This window comes from Balaenoptera borealis, assembly GCF_965194805.1.
Source record: "Balaenoptera borealis genome assembly, chromosome: 14".
NCBI lineage: Eukaryota > Metazoa > Chordata > Mammalia > Artiodactyla > Balaenopteridae > Balaenoptera > Balaenoptera borealis.
In genome coordinates this window covers 18,905,757-18,922,258 of record NC_138875.1, presented here as the reverse complement: position 1 = coordinate 18,922,258, position 16,502 = coordinate 18,905,757, and the positions used below count along the sequence as shown (strand labels likewise).

The 16,502-nt window shown below is 35.5% G+C and overlaps 1 protein-coding gene across 19 annotated transcripts in view; it reads right to left on the bottom strand.

Moving 5' to 3' along the window:
• Positions 1-16,502, bottom strand: part of TCF4 (transcription factor 4) — a 354,962-nt gene that overhangs the window by 118,498 nt on the left and 219,962 nt on the right. For 13 of the 19 annotated variants that reach the window (XR_014234098.1, XM_082353737.1, XM_082353724.1 and 10 more), the window contains 2 exons: positions 8,912-9,041; positions 8,375-8,424 (listed from right to left, as the gene is read on the bottom strand). The exons of 2 other annotated variants lie outside the window; for them this stretch is intronic. Coding sequence is in view for 16 of the 17 variants with exons in the window: in XM_082353737.1 (XP_082209863.1) it covers positions 8,375-8,424; positions 8,912-9,041 (180 nt within the window). In the remaining variant the exon portion in view is untranslated. The remainder of the gene's footprint in view (positions 1-8,374; positions 8,425-8,911; positions 9,042-16,502) is intronic. 4 more of the 19 variants (XM_082353741.1, XM_082353738.1, XM_082353728.1 and 1 more) reach the window with 1 other exon arrangement.

Here is a 16,502-nt window from a genome sequence, read left to right as displayed (position 1 = left end):
TTCCCCCTCCCACCTGGGTGTTCCCAGTTTATTATAGGGTTCCGCTTAACAGCTAGATTATTGATGTAATTTATGAAAGGGAAAACAAAATAGCATTGTTTGTAAAATAATTACTTATTGGGGTTTGAATTTTGTAATTCTAACTATATCTGCCCATAATAAATATGCTTAATTCTGTCGTCTTCTGCCTAGCACTACTGACTAAGCTACAGATTATATGTGGCAACATCTTGTATACATTTAAAAATAAAATTCACATAAAGGTACTCTATGAGGAACCCATAGGTTTTGGTACTGAAATTTCACTCACGAAGCATATGCCTTACTATTAAGCATGACATAAGTGGCAGAACGTGTACCTTTTTATTACATAACAATACTTTCAAATACTACAACAGTTACAGAAATAGGCTTATTTTCCTATTTAGCTTCATGGTTGAAAACATTCAAACTGATTCAACAAGTCTTCATCACCAGGCCATGAATACTCTTTTAAAATCTCAGTTCCAGGAGAAATGAGACATGAATTAAGTACTGCTGCATCCTTAGACAAATTTTATTTTTATCTCCTCTGCTAACGTCTCAAGCTATTAGACTTTCTTACCATAAAGCCCCAATTTTTATACTCCACTTATTATTGAATTATTTTGTACTTCAAATTCATTTCATTATGAGCAAGCCAGAAAATATTATTGTACCCTGGGCTTATACACCTGAGCACCTGTGAAACAGCCGAATTCCCCAAACAGGGTTACTCGAAAACATTACCGCTAAGAATCAGCCACCTACTTGAAACTGCCTTCTCACAGCAGCTAATGACACAATGATAAACTGTGCCAATTGGTAGAATGAAAGCCATTACAATATTATTATAAGTATAATCCAGGAGGTATATTTAGAATGATATGGGCTGGCAGGGAGGAGGCCGCGGGAGAGAGTTAGAAACTCTGTCTCAGATGATATCAAAATAATTGTTCCAAAACGGCATTTTTCTAAAATCCCTAGACGGGAACAGCAAGTGGTGACAGTGACAGGTTTTGTACGTGCATGTAAGGCAGGTACCACAAGGGTAATTTTTCTGAGAAAACGTAAGTCTTTCTAATATGAGTCCATGTTTCACAAAGGAAATGCTTTTTCATCACCATGGCTGAAAACAATTGACAGAGGGCAACACACCAAAAAATTTTCTTTACACTTGGCTACGAAGGGGGCTGCATAAAAAAAGTTCCTATTCTTCTGTTGCACTGAACACTCAAAATAAATTGAGTGAAATGTAATCCACACACAGATCCTCCTCTGATTACTCTAGAAGTAAACGCTTATGGATCAAGTTTCAAGCCTAGCAGGATACTGATGATGAATTCCTCAGATGACAAAATTAGACTAGAAAGACAATAGTGGGTGCCTCTAAAGCACGGAAATGGAATCCTTAAAAGGTTCTGTTCAAAATCGAATTTGCACATTCTCTCGGAATTCAAATCGATGCTTCTCCTTGAAACTTAAAGCATCTTTATTTCCAACCCTGAAATTTTCCAAAATGCAGAATCTTCTGCACTACCTTCATTTCTCTGAAGAGGGAGTATAAGCTCTAGCAAAGCAGGAAACTCCTCAAATAGCTCTGCACCTATGCAACAGCTGTAACTAAAAAAAAAAAAAATCGGAATCATTCACATGCTGCTGTTCTGAGATAAAATACTGGAGTATTTAAAATTACAAACTTTGCACCGAGTTTTAGAAAAGCTCTCATTCCTTTTAAAATGAGCATGTTCGCGTATACACACATACACTGGGACAGTTGAGATCAAGGCTGAGAATTTCACCTTATTGCTTTGAAATGCAACTTTATGTTCAGTTTAAGAATTCAGTGCAATTTATTAAAATAAAACAACACAGCAAGTGTCTGTCAACAGCCTGATAGAATCTAACCTGCCTTAAGAAAATAAAACTTTGCTATTTTTGAAGAAACTCTTCATGCCTTTCAGGATTATTGCTACGTGTTCATTCTGAGAGCATCTTATTTAAAGTCCTTGAAGTTCTATCTGACTTTGATTCATGACTCTCAAACAAAAAATTTAGAATTGCTTGGAAGCAAGAAGGCACACCTTGAAAAAGCAGAGTTGTCAGTAATCGGGGAAAAAAATGAGAAAATTTCGCAATGTTAGAAAATAAGATCTGTTTCAATCGATGAAATATTAAAAGTTTAAAATGATATTCAACCGAATATCAAGCCAAGCATCTCTATCATTCCACAAATACAAAATAAATGCACAGTTAAGCCAGACGCTGCAGAACAAGTTTTTATAATTTCAAAACACTCACAAGCCTGTCATAATTCTCTCTCTAGGTAAAGCAGCCTTATAGCAGCTTCTTAGTTTCTTAACAATTAAGCCACTCAGATGGAGCCCAAAACTTCACACCAAAATGTACTCTTCAGTAAAAGTGAGAAAATAAGGTTCAAAATAACAGTTCCCTGAAATGTATTTCTCCTTTCTCAACAAATGAGTCCAGTTTTACACTAAATGCTATTGTTCCGAAATTTCAACAGAAATCTTAGCGGGTGAAATATTGAAACCTTGGTTAAAAATAAGAGAACACATGGGGGTGGGAGGGGAGACACATCATTTGTACCACCTTAGAAGAGCTTGCTTAGTAGAATAATCAGACAAAGCTGGCTGAGAAGGCGTCTCCACTGTGGAAAGAGCTAGGTGGTCGTGTCTTGTTGGAGTGTTTCAGGCATACATCCTTTTCATTTGTAAATATAATCCCAGCAGAGCTCAGAAATACACAAACCTTTCACCCACAGTTAACTGAAGAGTTTTTCTTCTCCCTTATGTTTCTTCTCACTTTATATTTAAAATGTACACACACCAGAAGACACCTTTTTAAGGGGAGCAGAATTGGATTTCAAGACAGGGAGGATAGTAGAAGAGAACCCTCATTATTCCAAAATTTGGGACAAAAAATATAGAAATCTTTTAGAAAACTCCTCAGAGATTCGAACGCCTAATGGATTAGGTGTTTATATTTGTATGAATTTTATATGCTTTTTGAAATATTTTTAATGGAATAAGAACCCCCAATGAAAACTTAAATATAGAGAGTCTCCTATAACCAGCAATTCAAAAAAAACACCTTAACTTCTGTAACCTATAACTGCAGTGAACAGGAAAAGATTGGTTAATGTACATGCTAAACTTCTGAAGCCTTTGGTTTAGTGACTTCAGTATTAACTGAACAAAAAAAATAAATACTTTCTTTGTGATGAATATTTTCTCGACTTTCAAGGTTTTCCCCAATGTCATGTTACATATTCCGTGTGAATTCTGTGAATAATTCTTTTGCCCTATTTGGGATGATTTAATTGCATTATCCTTCACCTTCTTTCTGCCTATACATTTTCATGACAAGCATAATTTTAATATCCACACTTCATATTTCAATATCACTCATTAGAAAATGGGCACACTATGTTTAAAGTTAACTATTGTGAGCTATCCTAACATTTTAATGTAAACACCTACAGTTAAACTTTTTCACAAAAAGTTCTCTAGGAATGAACTTTGAAGAGGCCCCTCCTTTTATAGCTTATCTCACAATTGGCTTCTTCTAGACTTTTCTACACAGGATGGAGCCCAGGTGGCTGACACCTACTTCACTTTAGAATCAACATAAATTTTATTTTAGCAAAAGTTGTATTATCACTCAAGTTAAAATTTTGTTCTCATGAAAAAGCATCATTATGATTTCCTTAAGATCAATTTCAAAAGTGATGGGGGAAATTAGGTATTTTAAGTACTGAGTTTTTCAATCATATAAAATTTCTGGGCTTCTAATAAGATAAAAAAAAAAAAACAATTACCAACTTCTCTTTTAAATTGTTTGTGATTTCTTCAAGCATTTGAGAAAAAAACCTTTTTTTCTAAAAATAGCTGAGGGTATAACCTCAACATCATGTTTGTAACCTTCAAATATGAAAGTTTTTATATAATGGAAAATACAGAGAACAGTTAATGCTGTCAGCATTATCCAACTTTGCCTGATAGTCCTAAAAATCTCTTCCGTGAAAAAATGTCTCATCCAGACTTCAAGATTTTATTTTATTTAAAAATTCTTTCCTTAAAAAACTGGTTAACCCAGTACCTCATACACATTGAGTTATTATTTTTCGAGTCTACCTAGTGATTAACTCATATCTCAAATTTTCTTGGAGGGTCCAAATCTTATTTTAGATTCTTTAAGATAGTTGAGATTGTTTTCCTTAAAATTCATGTGTTCAAAATTATCTCTGACCACTTAATACAAAGCTTGTTAGATCTTCCTGAATTTAAAGGCAAAAATCAAACCAAAAAGCAACTGCAATTTAACATAGACTTTCTTAAAAAGTGCAGTTTGAAAAAAAGATAGCCTGTAATAAGAAAAGTCATAGACTATTTCTAAAGATAAAACTTCATATTTCCAGAGAATTCTGAAGTTTCAGGGATTCTAACTGGGGATCTTAGTGAGACTGTCACTGAAGTTTCAAAATTGAATTAGAAGTGGAGACAAATTCCACCAATGTTTGAAGTAGAATGGTTGTAGTTGTTAATAGTTTCTGGTTAAATGTATATCATTTTGAAACATTCCGAACTATAAGAAGATGAAGATTTTATGTGTTTACATATTGGTGGGCACACTAAAGTTTCTGAAAGACAATGTCTTTTGTTTCTGTGTTTTTTCTGTGTGTTTGGAAGAAATATTTTAAAACGGCACCACATTAAAAAAAATTCTTTTTTTGCTTTCTAGATGTTAATGCTTCCATGTTAATTTCTAAGAATCATGGACATTTTGTCAAAAAATGTGATTTAACGCGGTATAATTTTCTCTGCACTAACTCACGATTCAATACGTATGAAAATTAGGCTATACAAAGATAGGAAATTTGCTGGACAGAGCAGTAAAGTTGAAAGCTATTAAGTTCAAGATGATGTATGGTTTCAAAAAGAAAAAACAACATGTAGAAATCGAACAAAGAAGTTCACGTGCAGATGCAAGAAATTAGATAGGCAAGATAAATCCTCGCATCCACACACACACAAAAAAAACACAAACAAAAAAAACCAAGCTGTATTGTTAAAGTCCTATCAAAAGATGAGGGCTATAAGACATTGAGATGTGGCTGAAAAGAGTAACATGCTAAAATGGGAAGAGAGAGCACAAACATGTTCTCCAGTACTAAGCAGGGCTCCTGTGGGCAATTAGATAGTTGTCAATTTCACACAGCCTTTCCTTTAAAAAAACATCACCCCAGCCCTAACTACAGGCCTCTGCTCTCCAAGGGGACAGACTCCCTTCCCTCCACTGCGCCTGTGCACTGCGACCCTGCAGGCTGGTTCTTCCGCCACCCTATCACCGTCACGCTTCCACAGTGACTCGAGGTCTCTAGATGCTGCGCGCAGTACAAACACATTCAAGGATCCTGCCAGATCCATGGCACAATGTTGGGCCAGGCTTATGTTTTCTCTCTCCCACAGATGCTGCCGTTATTTTCAAAAACAGGGCCAGTCCAGCCCCTCACTCTCCCAATTTCCTGCAAAGATCCAGCCTAATGGCAGCAAGAGAAGTCCAGTCTCTGCCCCCTAGTCGTGCCATAAATAATATCTGATTACAGATGTTACCGTTTAAATTTTCTTCCTTTATGTTAAGGAAGAGAAAGGGCCCATTTCGAAAAGAAGAAGAAAAAAAAGTGAGTTGACAGAACAGATTGTGACAGATTTATTACTATTTATCATGGTAAATATGTATTGAAGAAAACATATAAATGTCTTTATCTAGTCATAATCACTCCAAAAGAAACCTTTTATTATCCCCAATTTTTTATTTGTCATAAAAATATTCATACATATTGAAGTAAGTTTTAGAAGTAGCTCTTATGGGATAAAAATTATTTGAGCTTAAAAACAGGACTAAGCATGGCAGAGGTCTAAATATACAAAAATATAGATCTACTGGGGCAAAAGTGTTACAGTATCTAATACAGATCATCTCTTTAGATCAAATTGAAATATATATTTTGTGCAGTGATAAGGCATGTGGATTTTGTTATCAGTAATAAGCAATCCAATTCATATAACAAAGCAACATAAACTAAGTTAAATTGCTATTAAAAGAGAGCTGAGATTTGTTTAAGTAATGACAATAAATAGAAGATTGGATTCTAAAATCAACCAAACTAACTTCTTCTTGCTTAAAACAAACAAACAAAAAACAAAACAAACAAAAGAATAACAAGGATAAAATTTCCATTTCAACTGAGTTTTCCTCCTTATCTTTCAAAAAAGCGTTCCTTATGGACCAAAATACCAACATTTTCCTTAAGGACAATTAAAACGTTCAGCCAACATAAATTCTCAAAGGAGAGGAAACCCTAAGCTGACCACCAAAAGCCAAAAATTAAATAATACAAATTACATTTCCAATTCCTGATTTACTGGGAAGAAAGGAAAGATACTTTTATACTTATGAACATTTGACAACATACCAGCAACACATAACTGTCTTAACAGCAAAGGAAAAAACTATACCGGTGAAATTTTCTATAGTGGCCAGTTAGCTCTACAGAAATACTTAAAGATTTACAATGAATTATGAGAAATTGCTGTTGACAATGATTAAATGCATAGATAATATCTACTGCCACACCAAAGCACTCCTTAGAAACTGCAAATTTCTGCATAATTTTAGCACTGGAAAAAATAAACTAAGTTTATTTGAATATGAGGCATAAACAGTGTACTATAGCTTTAAGTTTTGCATGGCTTTTATAGCAAAGAGCTATTCTATCATTTTAGAACATTCAAAGGTCCACTTATTGTATTTAATACTGTCCGTATTAGGTTCAGGCATGTTTAAAATGTAAACAGCTGTGAGGACTATATCATTTGAAGTTGTTATAAAAGCTATTAAAAGCTAAAGTTTCATCTACATTAAATCTACCACAAATTTCAAGCTTAAAATATGCTTATAAAAACCTGCAGGGATATTAGCCAATTTCAAGACGACACAGAAATTCAAAGAATAAACCACTCAGTATGTTTTTAAATGACTTATTGGTAGTCCAAAGCGACTATTTCATACACCATTGGCAGTTTTATTTACACAATATTTTTATATATTTATGGATAATTTTGTGACGCTTCTTCAACATTACCGAGTCTATGATAATCAGCATACAAAATTTGTTTTTTCTCCCTGATAAGACTTATTCTGATATATTCGCTTAATAATTTTTTGGATGCACTGAACTGAAATCAAGTCAAACACACAGGTGTTTGGGTTAATCTAATCTCAGCACATTTGCAAAACCTATTATTCTTCTAATTTATTAAAAATGAAATAAAACTAATATGCGAACACTGATTGGTAATATTATTTTCAGAAATCTAATTTTATTTTAGAGTACAAGAACTCATAAGGCTCATTAGCATTCTTTTCAATGAATACTAGTGCCCTACAGAACACAGAATTAAATTAAAACTCTATATATATATATATATAAATATATCATAGGAAGGAAGGAAGAACAAAAAAAAGGAGAAAGTAAGCAGGAGACAAGGAAAGAAAAGAGAAACTCATATTTTTATTCTACATAAGGGGGAAATTTCTAGAAACAGACCAGTTCTAAACAAAATTAAATTATCTAGGAGCTCGAATTTGAAAATATATATATATATGGATTGAAAATAAGATATCATGTATTTAACTATGATTACAACCAACTTTTGCTATGTTGGCAACTGGAGAGACCGCAGCAACCCCTGCTTATAGCACCAGGTATTAAAAAGACCCAGAATGCCTTTGGTTCCAGCTGGATTCTTCTAGTTGCCACCTGGTATTCCAGACACAAATGGCTACTGATGCAGCTACCTTTGCAGCCTTTATTCAGTCCCCTCTCTAGAAAATAGAGACATTCTCCCTGCACTCTGGGCTGAAACCCATGTAAATTTTTCCTAAATCCTCTCCACAAATCTCCTTTCGCATGCAAATCCATAAATCATCATAATACCGACAAAGAATTTAACCAACACGTGAAACTAATACTCATTCTCCTGAAAGCTCTGTGCAGGTAAAACTCCTCGAACTTCAGGCACCTTTTCAAGGCTCTCTTCAGAGCTTAACCAGCTGAATATCAACACACCCACCCGGTCTTCCAGGATATGCAATGAATCACTCCAACGTGGGTCAGGTGGCTGGAGGTGCAGGGCATTCCCACCTCGGCCACATTCTAGATAAACACACCGCTCTGGCGGATGGAACCTCATTTACTCCTATCTCCTTGGCATCAATACAAAGCAGAACAAAATAAACAGTATACAAAGCAGAAACAAGCAGTACTTACTGAAGATGGCAAACCTGGAGGAACTTTTCGAACTTTCTTTGTCTGAACCTCTGAAAGAAAATGAGGATGTTGTGAGGCCCCCTGCATGCCCATTCTCCTAACTAAAAGAGATTCTACCACGAAGCCATTTAGATCCGACCAGATTTTCTCAAATCGTGACTTTAGCAAAATGTCGGTACCGCTATCATCTTTTCTTCTGGCAGAAATCAAATCCTGCCTCTTTCATAAAAATGAAGAGATTTAACTTTTTAATGCTCTGGTTTTTCAAAGAGGTTCCTTAGATGGGCGGCCAAGAGAAAACAAGAAATAAGCATACACCAAAATAGTTCTCCTGCTACTATAAGTTAACATACCCACCCAACGTATTACTGGGGTGGGGTGGTGAGAGAGTCATGAGCCCGACAGTTGAGCATAATTTTATGGCTTTTTAGGGGTGTGGGGTGAGGACAGTTTGAGAGGATGATATTAAGAAAGAAAGAAAAAGAAGAAAAAGCTACTAATAATCAACTCAGGCATTCAAACAGAGGAATACCTTACCCAGGGCACTACTGTGAAGAGGCCTCCTTCGGGGGTTATTGCTAGAATACTGATAATACTGGGAACCAGGTTTGGTGGGCGAAAGGGTTCCTGGGTTGCCCATATCCATGTCACCTCCAAGGAGACTCTGCTAAAAGGTTAAAAAGGAAAAACAAACATATAAGGTTAAGTTTTTACATTTGCCACCCTCCCCAACTGATTGTTAGTACTTAAACCAATGCAATAAAGGAAACAGCGTCTGCTAAGCTTGAAACAATTAAAACCCAACATGACAGAAAGCGAAAGAAAGCCCTCTAAGAAGCTATCCCAAAGTTTGTGAATTTTTAGTTCTTTACTTTGGAGAGGAAGGTAGGCAGTGATGTTCATTAAATGAGATTTTCATCTTTTAAGACGACTAACATTTTCATCTTATAAGTAAAGGGCATTTATGCAAGGCTAATATTTTCTTTATCTAGAGATAGGCTTATATCTGGGAACTAGTCATGCCCTTCCCTTAACAAGAACCAGGGAGAATCTGATTTTTCGAATGCACACAATTTCCCCCTGCTGCTCACATTGGGGGAGAGTGTAGATGCTCATTTCAGCTGGGAACTCTGCCTCTCTGCATGACCCTCCACGAATTCACACAGCACCCCCGGAACAGAAAATGCCAACTGAACCAGGAGGAAATTCAAATCCTCAAACTGACTCCCAAAATTATAGAAATAGTAGGCATTCTAAGCTAACAGGAACACATTAAAGGACTTCAGAATGCCCTCTTGAGGACTATCAGAAACTAAAACACATCCCCACAAATGAAACATTTACCTGAACACTAGAAAACTTTCCCAAATATCACTAACTTATCATGCGTGACAAATCACTGAACTTTCGAAAATGATGACATACGAAAAATTATATAATAATATCACAGTCTCTAAAAGCTACACAGAAACTTACCCATAATATATAAATCGCCTGATTATACTCTGCATTGAACACATTGTTCTTTTAATTATTCTGATATGCAAGAAAACCAGTGTAGATACTACCATTTATATTCAGAACAAATTTACTATTTAATAAAGAAATTTTAAAATTAAGTACTAAAAATCTAACTTTATCGTTACTTGTAATCAACTTTTACTGACTGAACTAATTACTGTCCTTGATAAAGTACAGAATGTGTTTTCCCTAATCTAAATTCTAATCACCATGTCACTCACAACAGACTTAGGGATGCTTCACTAACACACTATTCACATGCAAAATACTCTAAATAGGCCAATTATGACTCTGCCCCTGTTCCCTGGTTAACCCGCTGAGAACTGAAAAATTTCACAAGGCAGTCACCAACTAAAACAAAGGGTCCTTGTTTTAAATTAAGACAGTCTTTTTGATTCCTAAATAGCTCAACAAAGTGGCATGTCTTCTAGTGAAAGCAGTTGGTCAAATATGACCCATAAGCTGGAAAATCAAAAATTCAAACCTCCCCTTTCCACCGCCATATAGCTAAATATCATAAAGAGAACCTCTCTATTCCGAGGGGTTTTTGTGAGGGCTGGATGAGTCATATATAAAGGACTAATCAGCTACTGACAAGCTTGCCTTCACAGCTTCCAGTTTAAGACTTTTCCAAGGGACACATAATAAACATTACTTTAAAATAAAACTTCGAGGATGAGATTTTAGGATGGAAGGACATTTTGAGTATCAACTCATTTCGAATATCTTAATATTTACCAAATACCTGATACAACCAGATCATTTACCAGACAAAAATCTGACATCCGAATATTCAATTACTGCCTCTTCCGAATTTAGGAAAGATAACAAAATGCAAGGCAATGACAAACTAAAATAGAGAGTTCTTTAAAATAGTTCTCTATAAATCAGGAATCCAACAGTATAACATCAAATGATTTCTTTATCACTCTAGGAGTGGCATTTAAAAATTTTAGAATCTCAACCTGAAATTTCGCTCTTGGTAAATCTTACTGACAGTCTGTTTACTTAAGTCCAAGTTTTCGTTGCAATTTCCATCAATAAAGCCATGAATGATTTAAATCACAACCTCTTTACAGTTTGGGAAATCTACAAATGAGCCTTCATTTCATTGGAAAGAGGAGTTTGAAAATGATATTATTGATAACTCCGTAGTTTAGACATTACCCCTATTTCTGCAATTTTCTTTTTCTAAAATTATACAAAATATTCCAAAAAGGGCTGAGCGGATAGGTCGAAGTGCTTGCCTGTCTTTTTAATGAGCTTAACCATTGCTTAATTCTTGTTGGTCCTGGTGGCAAAGGTTTTCCCTCCCAAGAAAGTAGATGCATTCAATAGGTCAACATAAAAACAAACAGGCTTGCTGTACTGTGTTTGAGCAGCGTTCACAATAGAGCTGTGAAAAATATAAAATGATAACTAGATAGCTAACTGGCTGTGGCTGACCTTATTGCTGTTAATTTTAAAGAAAGTCATTTCATGGGCCAGTTGTAAATAAATCACGCATCCAACTCTTCCATGACATGAACTATGTATAGTGACACAGGACTCAGAGCAGATAGCACTTACAAACATTTAGTGGCTTGCGCTGATCTTTCTTTCTTTTGTTTTTTTTTTTTTTTGGACAAAGCACATTCCTGTTTTTTTCTTTTTAGATCTGTTTGTTCCTTTTTCTCTTTTACTCAGACAATAGAATCATTCTTCTAAAGCATACCAAAATAAGCATTTCCTCACACTTAAGGGAGGCTCTAATCACCCCCCTAGGGAAAATTAAGATAAAAATATATGAGTTCCTATTGTAGAATACATTTGTAAATGAACAATGACCATTTACTATTGTCTGGCCTTTACATCACGCACTTAACTCTCTTCAGCTATGAGAAAGATAAAAAAAAAATTTTTCCACTGGCTGAAAACCTGAGTTTATGAATTTTAAAAAGTTAATGCCATTCAATTTACTAAGGTAAATTAAATATTGCACAAAATAGATATGGCATTCATTTATATACGAATTTACCTACATGTATATATACATATTTATATGCACACGTATATATGTATATACATACATATCTGAAGACAAATTTATACTTAGTAAAAGTTAAGTGCAAAAGCTAAAGTCTACTTTCAAAATGGGCAACTTTGCCTTAAATAGGATTATAAAGGTTTTCGGGTTTTCACATTGTGCAAGCTCATGCTCTGCGGTTATGCTGGGTCCCAGTAGAGAGCTGCCTTAGTCTGCCAGGAAACACTGGAAGCAAGATGTGGCATCTCGCAGAGCTAACCTGTAAATCTTAAAGCCAGAGTTTAGCATTTTGTTTAACTGCCTGCAACGTGATGCGCCGATCTCTTCCCCTTATTCGCTCCTTATTTTCTTCCAAAGACCAACCATTGTGACTTAAAATACCCTAACCAAAGAATAAAATATACTGACTTTGTCAACTCGATTTAAACATTTGGGGGTCCACCCTCTGCAATCAATTCTTCAGCAAAGGCCCAGTCCCAACATAGCCACTCAAATGCCAAATGCAGCCATTCTGTAAGGGGCCCTTTCAATGAAACGTTTTGTTTCACATCAGATCTGGGTCTCAGACTATCTTTCTAACACATTCTCAACGCTGCTCCCTATTGCTTTTGTGGGGAGCTTTTTGAACATCCTTGATCAACCATCAAACTTTACTTATGCAACCAAGAATGCAAACCATGAATTAAACTTGGGTAACAGAAAAGCAGCATCTCTCTCAAATTAGATTTATAACTGAATGGTAATCAAAAATAGAACTAACTGCTTCAAGCTTAAATGATCAACTTTTTTCTTGTTAAACTAAAATCATCTTGCGCTGAACTATTATTTCATTTCAGTCAGCACTTTAAATGTAATGGGTGGGTGGTACATTTCTAAAAAGGAAGATTATATTTACCCTTAATTACAGATATGAGTGAGATCAGAATACGATGAATGCTGCTTTTTGGCTTATAATTAATTCACCTAATAGGTGGATGACCTTGAATTTCAGAGTTGGAATCTGGGAGAGAGAAAAAAAAAAAAAAGAAGTCCGGGGCGGGCGGGGGGGGGTGGGGAATCTCTGGGGAAAATCAAATGTGACCCTGGTTTCTTAGGGTTTTCTCTGATTTTGCGTCACTCCCATTACGTTGTGATCCGATATCAGACACAACATCTTGGGGGGATGTTGGAGAACAGAAAAGCAGTCTCAGATGAAACCAGATTAAGCTCCTTTTCTGAACTATTGCCAAATGCTTGTGAGTCTAATTCATGTTTGGGTATTCTAGTACTCACACAGCTGCAATTCCATTCTTTCATCACAAACCTAAGTAATGTATAGTGGCTTTGTATAGCGAACTGACTCTTTATAGCCAGGAATTTTACAAGGTTTTCTGTTAATATGGAAATAAAATTCTGAACCACTCTAAAACTTACAAATGCAGGATATATGTAGAGCGATCTAATAGACTGCAGTGCCAAATGCAAAATATACATTGAGAAAAATTATAAATTAGATTTGTTTAAAAAACTTAATTCACAACCGAGGTCATTTTTACATAGTTAATTCTGCACAGAATTGGGTTTTCAAAGACACTGCTGAATAAGATTCCTAACAGCCATGGGGAAGTTTTTGCAAATCCCTGTCGAAAAGCTGCTGCTGAATTTGCCATTTTGACCACAGAAGGGCCATTGCTGACTTACTATAGTAGCAGGAGGGGGTGATAATTTTGCTGCTGTTGGCACTTACTCTGCAACCCAGAAGATATCTCGCAGCAAAGGGCAATGAAGAACACAGTATTTCCACCTGTCCGCTTTTGAACTTCAAAGCTCAGAACTGAAGGTCAGTCTCTGGACACTCTTTATTCCTGATACCTGAAGGTCCAGGAATATACCTTTATAGTTTATTTTGATTTGGTCTTATGCTTCAACAAAAGAGGACTCGGGAAACTTAGAAAGATAAGATGGCAAGGAGAACTTTCGTAATCAGGGACTTAAAAGATTGCTGTTATACTGGAGAGAAATGCAAATTATTGAAATTATCCTTTAGCAACGAATTTTCTTTTAAGGACTTTGGTCAACGTCTGTCATTTCTACTTTAAAAGTATAATGCGAATTGTAACAAGTCAGAAGTTGAATCCAAACCTTTTAAGGTAAGATGGAGAGCTTTGAGGTCGGACAGAAAGGTCGAACTCTAGCTCAGAGGCATACGAGAAATGTGAGTGGCAGTTGGTTATGCAATTGCTCTAAACCATATTTTCCTCCTCTGTAAGAAGGGAATAAGAAAAGCTCTATCACAGAGTTATCAGGAGCAGATGAAACAACACATGTACAATGTCCAGCAGAGCTGGAGCCCAGCACACACTGTCCTTCCTCCAATTCGTGGCCCCATATTATGATCCGCTGATTATTATTTAAAAGATTCCTCAAAAGTTGTGAATGTCAGTTAGATCCCCTACACCACCTTCAAATGAAAAGTATATACTGAGATAATAATTTCGAAAAGTCACTAGGAAAGAACTGAAAAAGAGTTAAATATGGCAGTCTATATAAACAGTGGTGACAGTCCTCATGGCCTAGAGCTACACTGGCAAGAAGAAATGGCTAGTTTTCTTCCATGCTTAATAAAAAACTGGCCAACAATCAATCTCTGTAATTTCAGCTTAAGTGGCCATTTTCCTGGAACTGCCACAAGGATTACATCAACGGCTCATTTCATTTTGCTCTTTTGCAAGCATGAGCAAACTGCTACGGTTAATTCAACTATACGTGAGATCAAAACTAGTCACAGTTAACCGACTGGGTATGCAAAAATAAGAAATGCATTATATTTGATAGAATTTGATCAATCATGTGATGTTAAATAAATTCAAATTCTTACTACTACATTAGCCACTGAAAAATGACATCAAATAAAGTTCAATTTTGTTTTTCCCTTTGCAAGGCCAATTATAGGCACTGAATGGCCATTATGTGGTATTTTTCAAGTACAATTTAAAAAAAAAAACTTTGCTTCCCCCATGACATCACAACAAATAAATGCACTTCACAGTTTTGGTTGGAAATTCGCATAACTCCTAAAGAATTCAATTGACCTTGAACAAAATTATTCATTTTAGTAGTGATTGTATTTCACCATACATTCAAAAATTCAAATATATTGTCTTTTCCTATGAAGACACACAACACCTTATATTTAAATGTTATAATGTGATGCAAAGGTTGTCATGGTAACTATACTTAATGTATAACACAGTAATAGTCAGGTAAAAACTCATGCATTTTGGTATGGAAATTACAACTGCCCAAGGGTTGACAAGATTTATGCATTCACCTGTTTGACTACCTCTCAAATTAAAAAAAAATACATTATTTATTGTATACAATAAAGTGAGGAGGTCTTTCCTTGGTTTCTGAAAATCCATTCTGGAATCCCAGGTCATCTATTACATATTCAAAGAAGGATTGCATTTGTTAGTGAGAAGGTAGAAATTTAGCAAAAAGGAAACACAAAAGCAAAGAGTAACCTACAGCATAAGTGGATTTGAAGAAATCTTATATAAACAATATAGAATTTAAGATAACTACCTGCTTTTCAGTTTATGCACCTTCTCAATTCAGGAAGTTTATTTAATATATAACCTGATAAGTATGCTGTAATCACTACTTGCCTTAAAATGTTTCTCTTCAGCAATTTTGTTCCGAAGTGAAAACAGAACAAATTTGAATAAGACCTGTTAACATACTAGGGAATGAGCACCACTTCTCCTATAAATATAAACATGTGGCTATATTAAATGTGCTGAAAAGTATATTTGGCCAGGTTGCTATTTTAGCAAAATAAAGGAAGAGTGAACTGTCACATGTCATTCTTCTTCATATGGGTGGGAGAGGTTCCACTTCAAGGTTGTTATAAATACCTTTCCCTCTAAGCAAGAATCTATAAAACCCATTTTCATGTAGAGACTCTTTTTCTGGAGGACAGGGGCCAGAATTTCATTCATCCTGCTTACTAACCAGCAACTCAAACAGGTGCTCATATAAAGTCGAAGAGCCAACGGTATGAGATTTACTAAAATAAAGTATCCTGATAAGTATCTGAACTTGTACATAAGATGACAGCCTACCGCGTGACATGAGGAAATGGAGGTTATCTGGAGAAGCAGCAAATACATAATGAAATCTTTGAATCATCGTGAAATTAAGTCCGGACTACCCTTCCAGAGCGACACATGGCCTCCTGCTTCAAGAGGTCTGCGCTCAGTGAGCATTAACAGTTTCCCCCCTAAAGTTCTCTTTCAGGAATATGTGGCATGAAGGCCAAATTAGTTTATGTGGTAGTTAACGAGGCAAAGACTTATCCATATCTTAAGTTCCCACTGAGCCTCGCACTGAGATCTGCCATGGCAACAGCTCACTAAATATTGAAATGATACAGAAGAACCGTTGCTATTGATCAAGTTGAGGACTTAAATAACTATTCTGGGTTTTGTTTTGTTGTTTTAGGATAAATCTATTCCATTAGTCATTCCTAGTACTGTTGCTGCTAATAATAATAATAATAATAATAATAATAATAATAATAACAGTAGTAGTAGTAGAGGG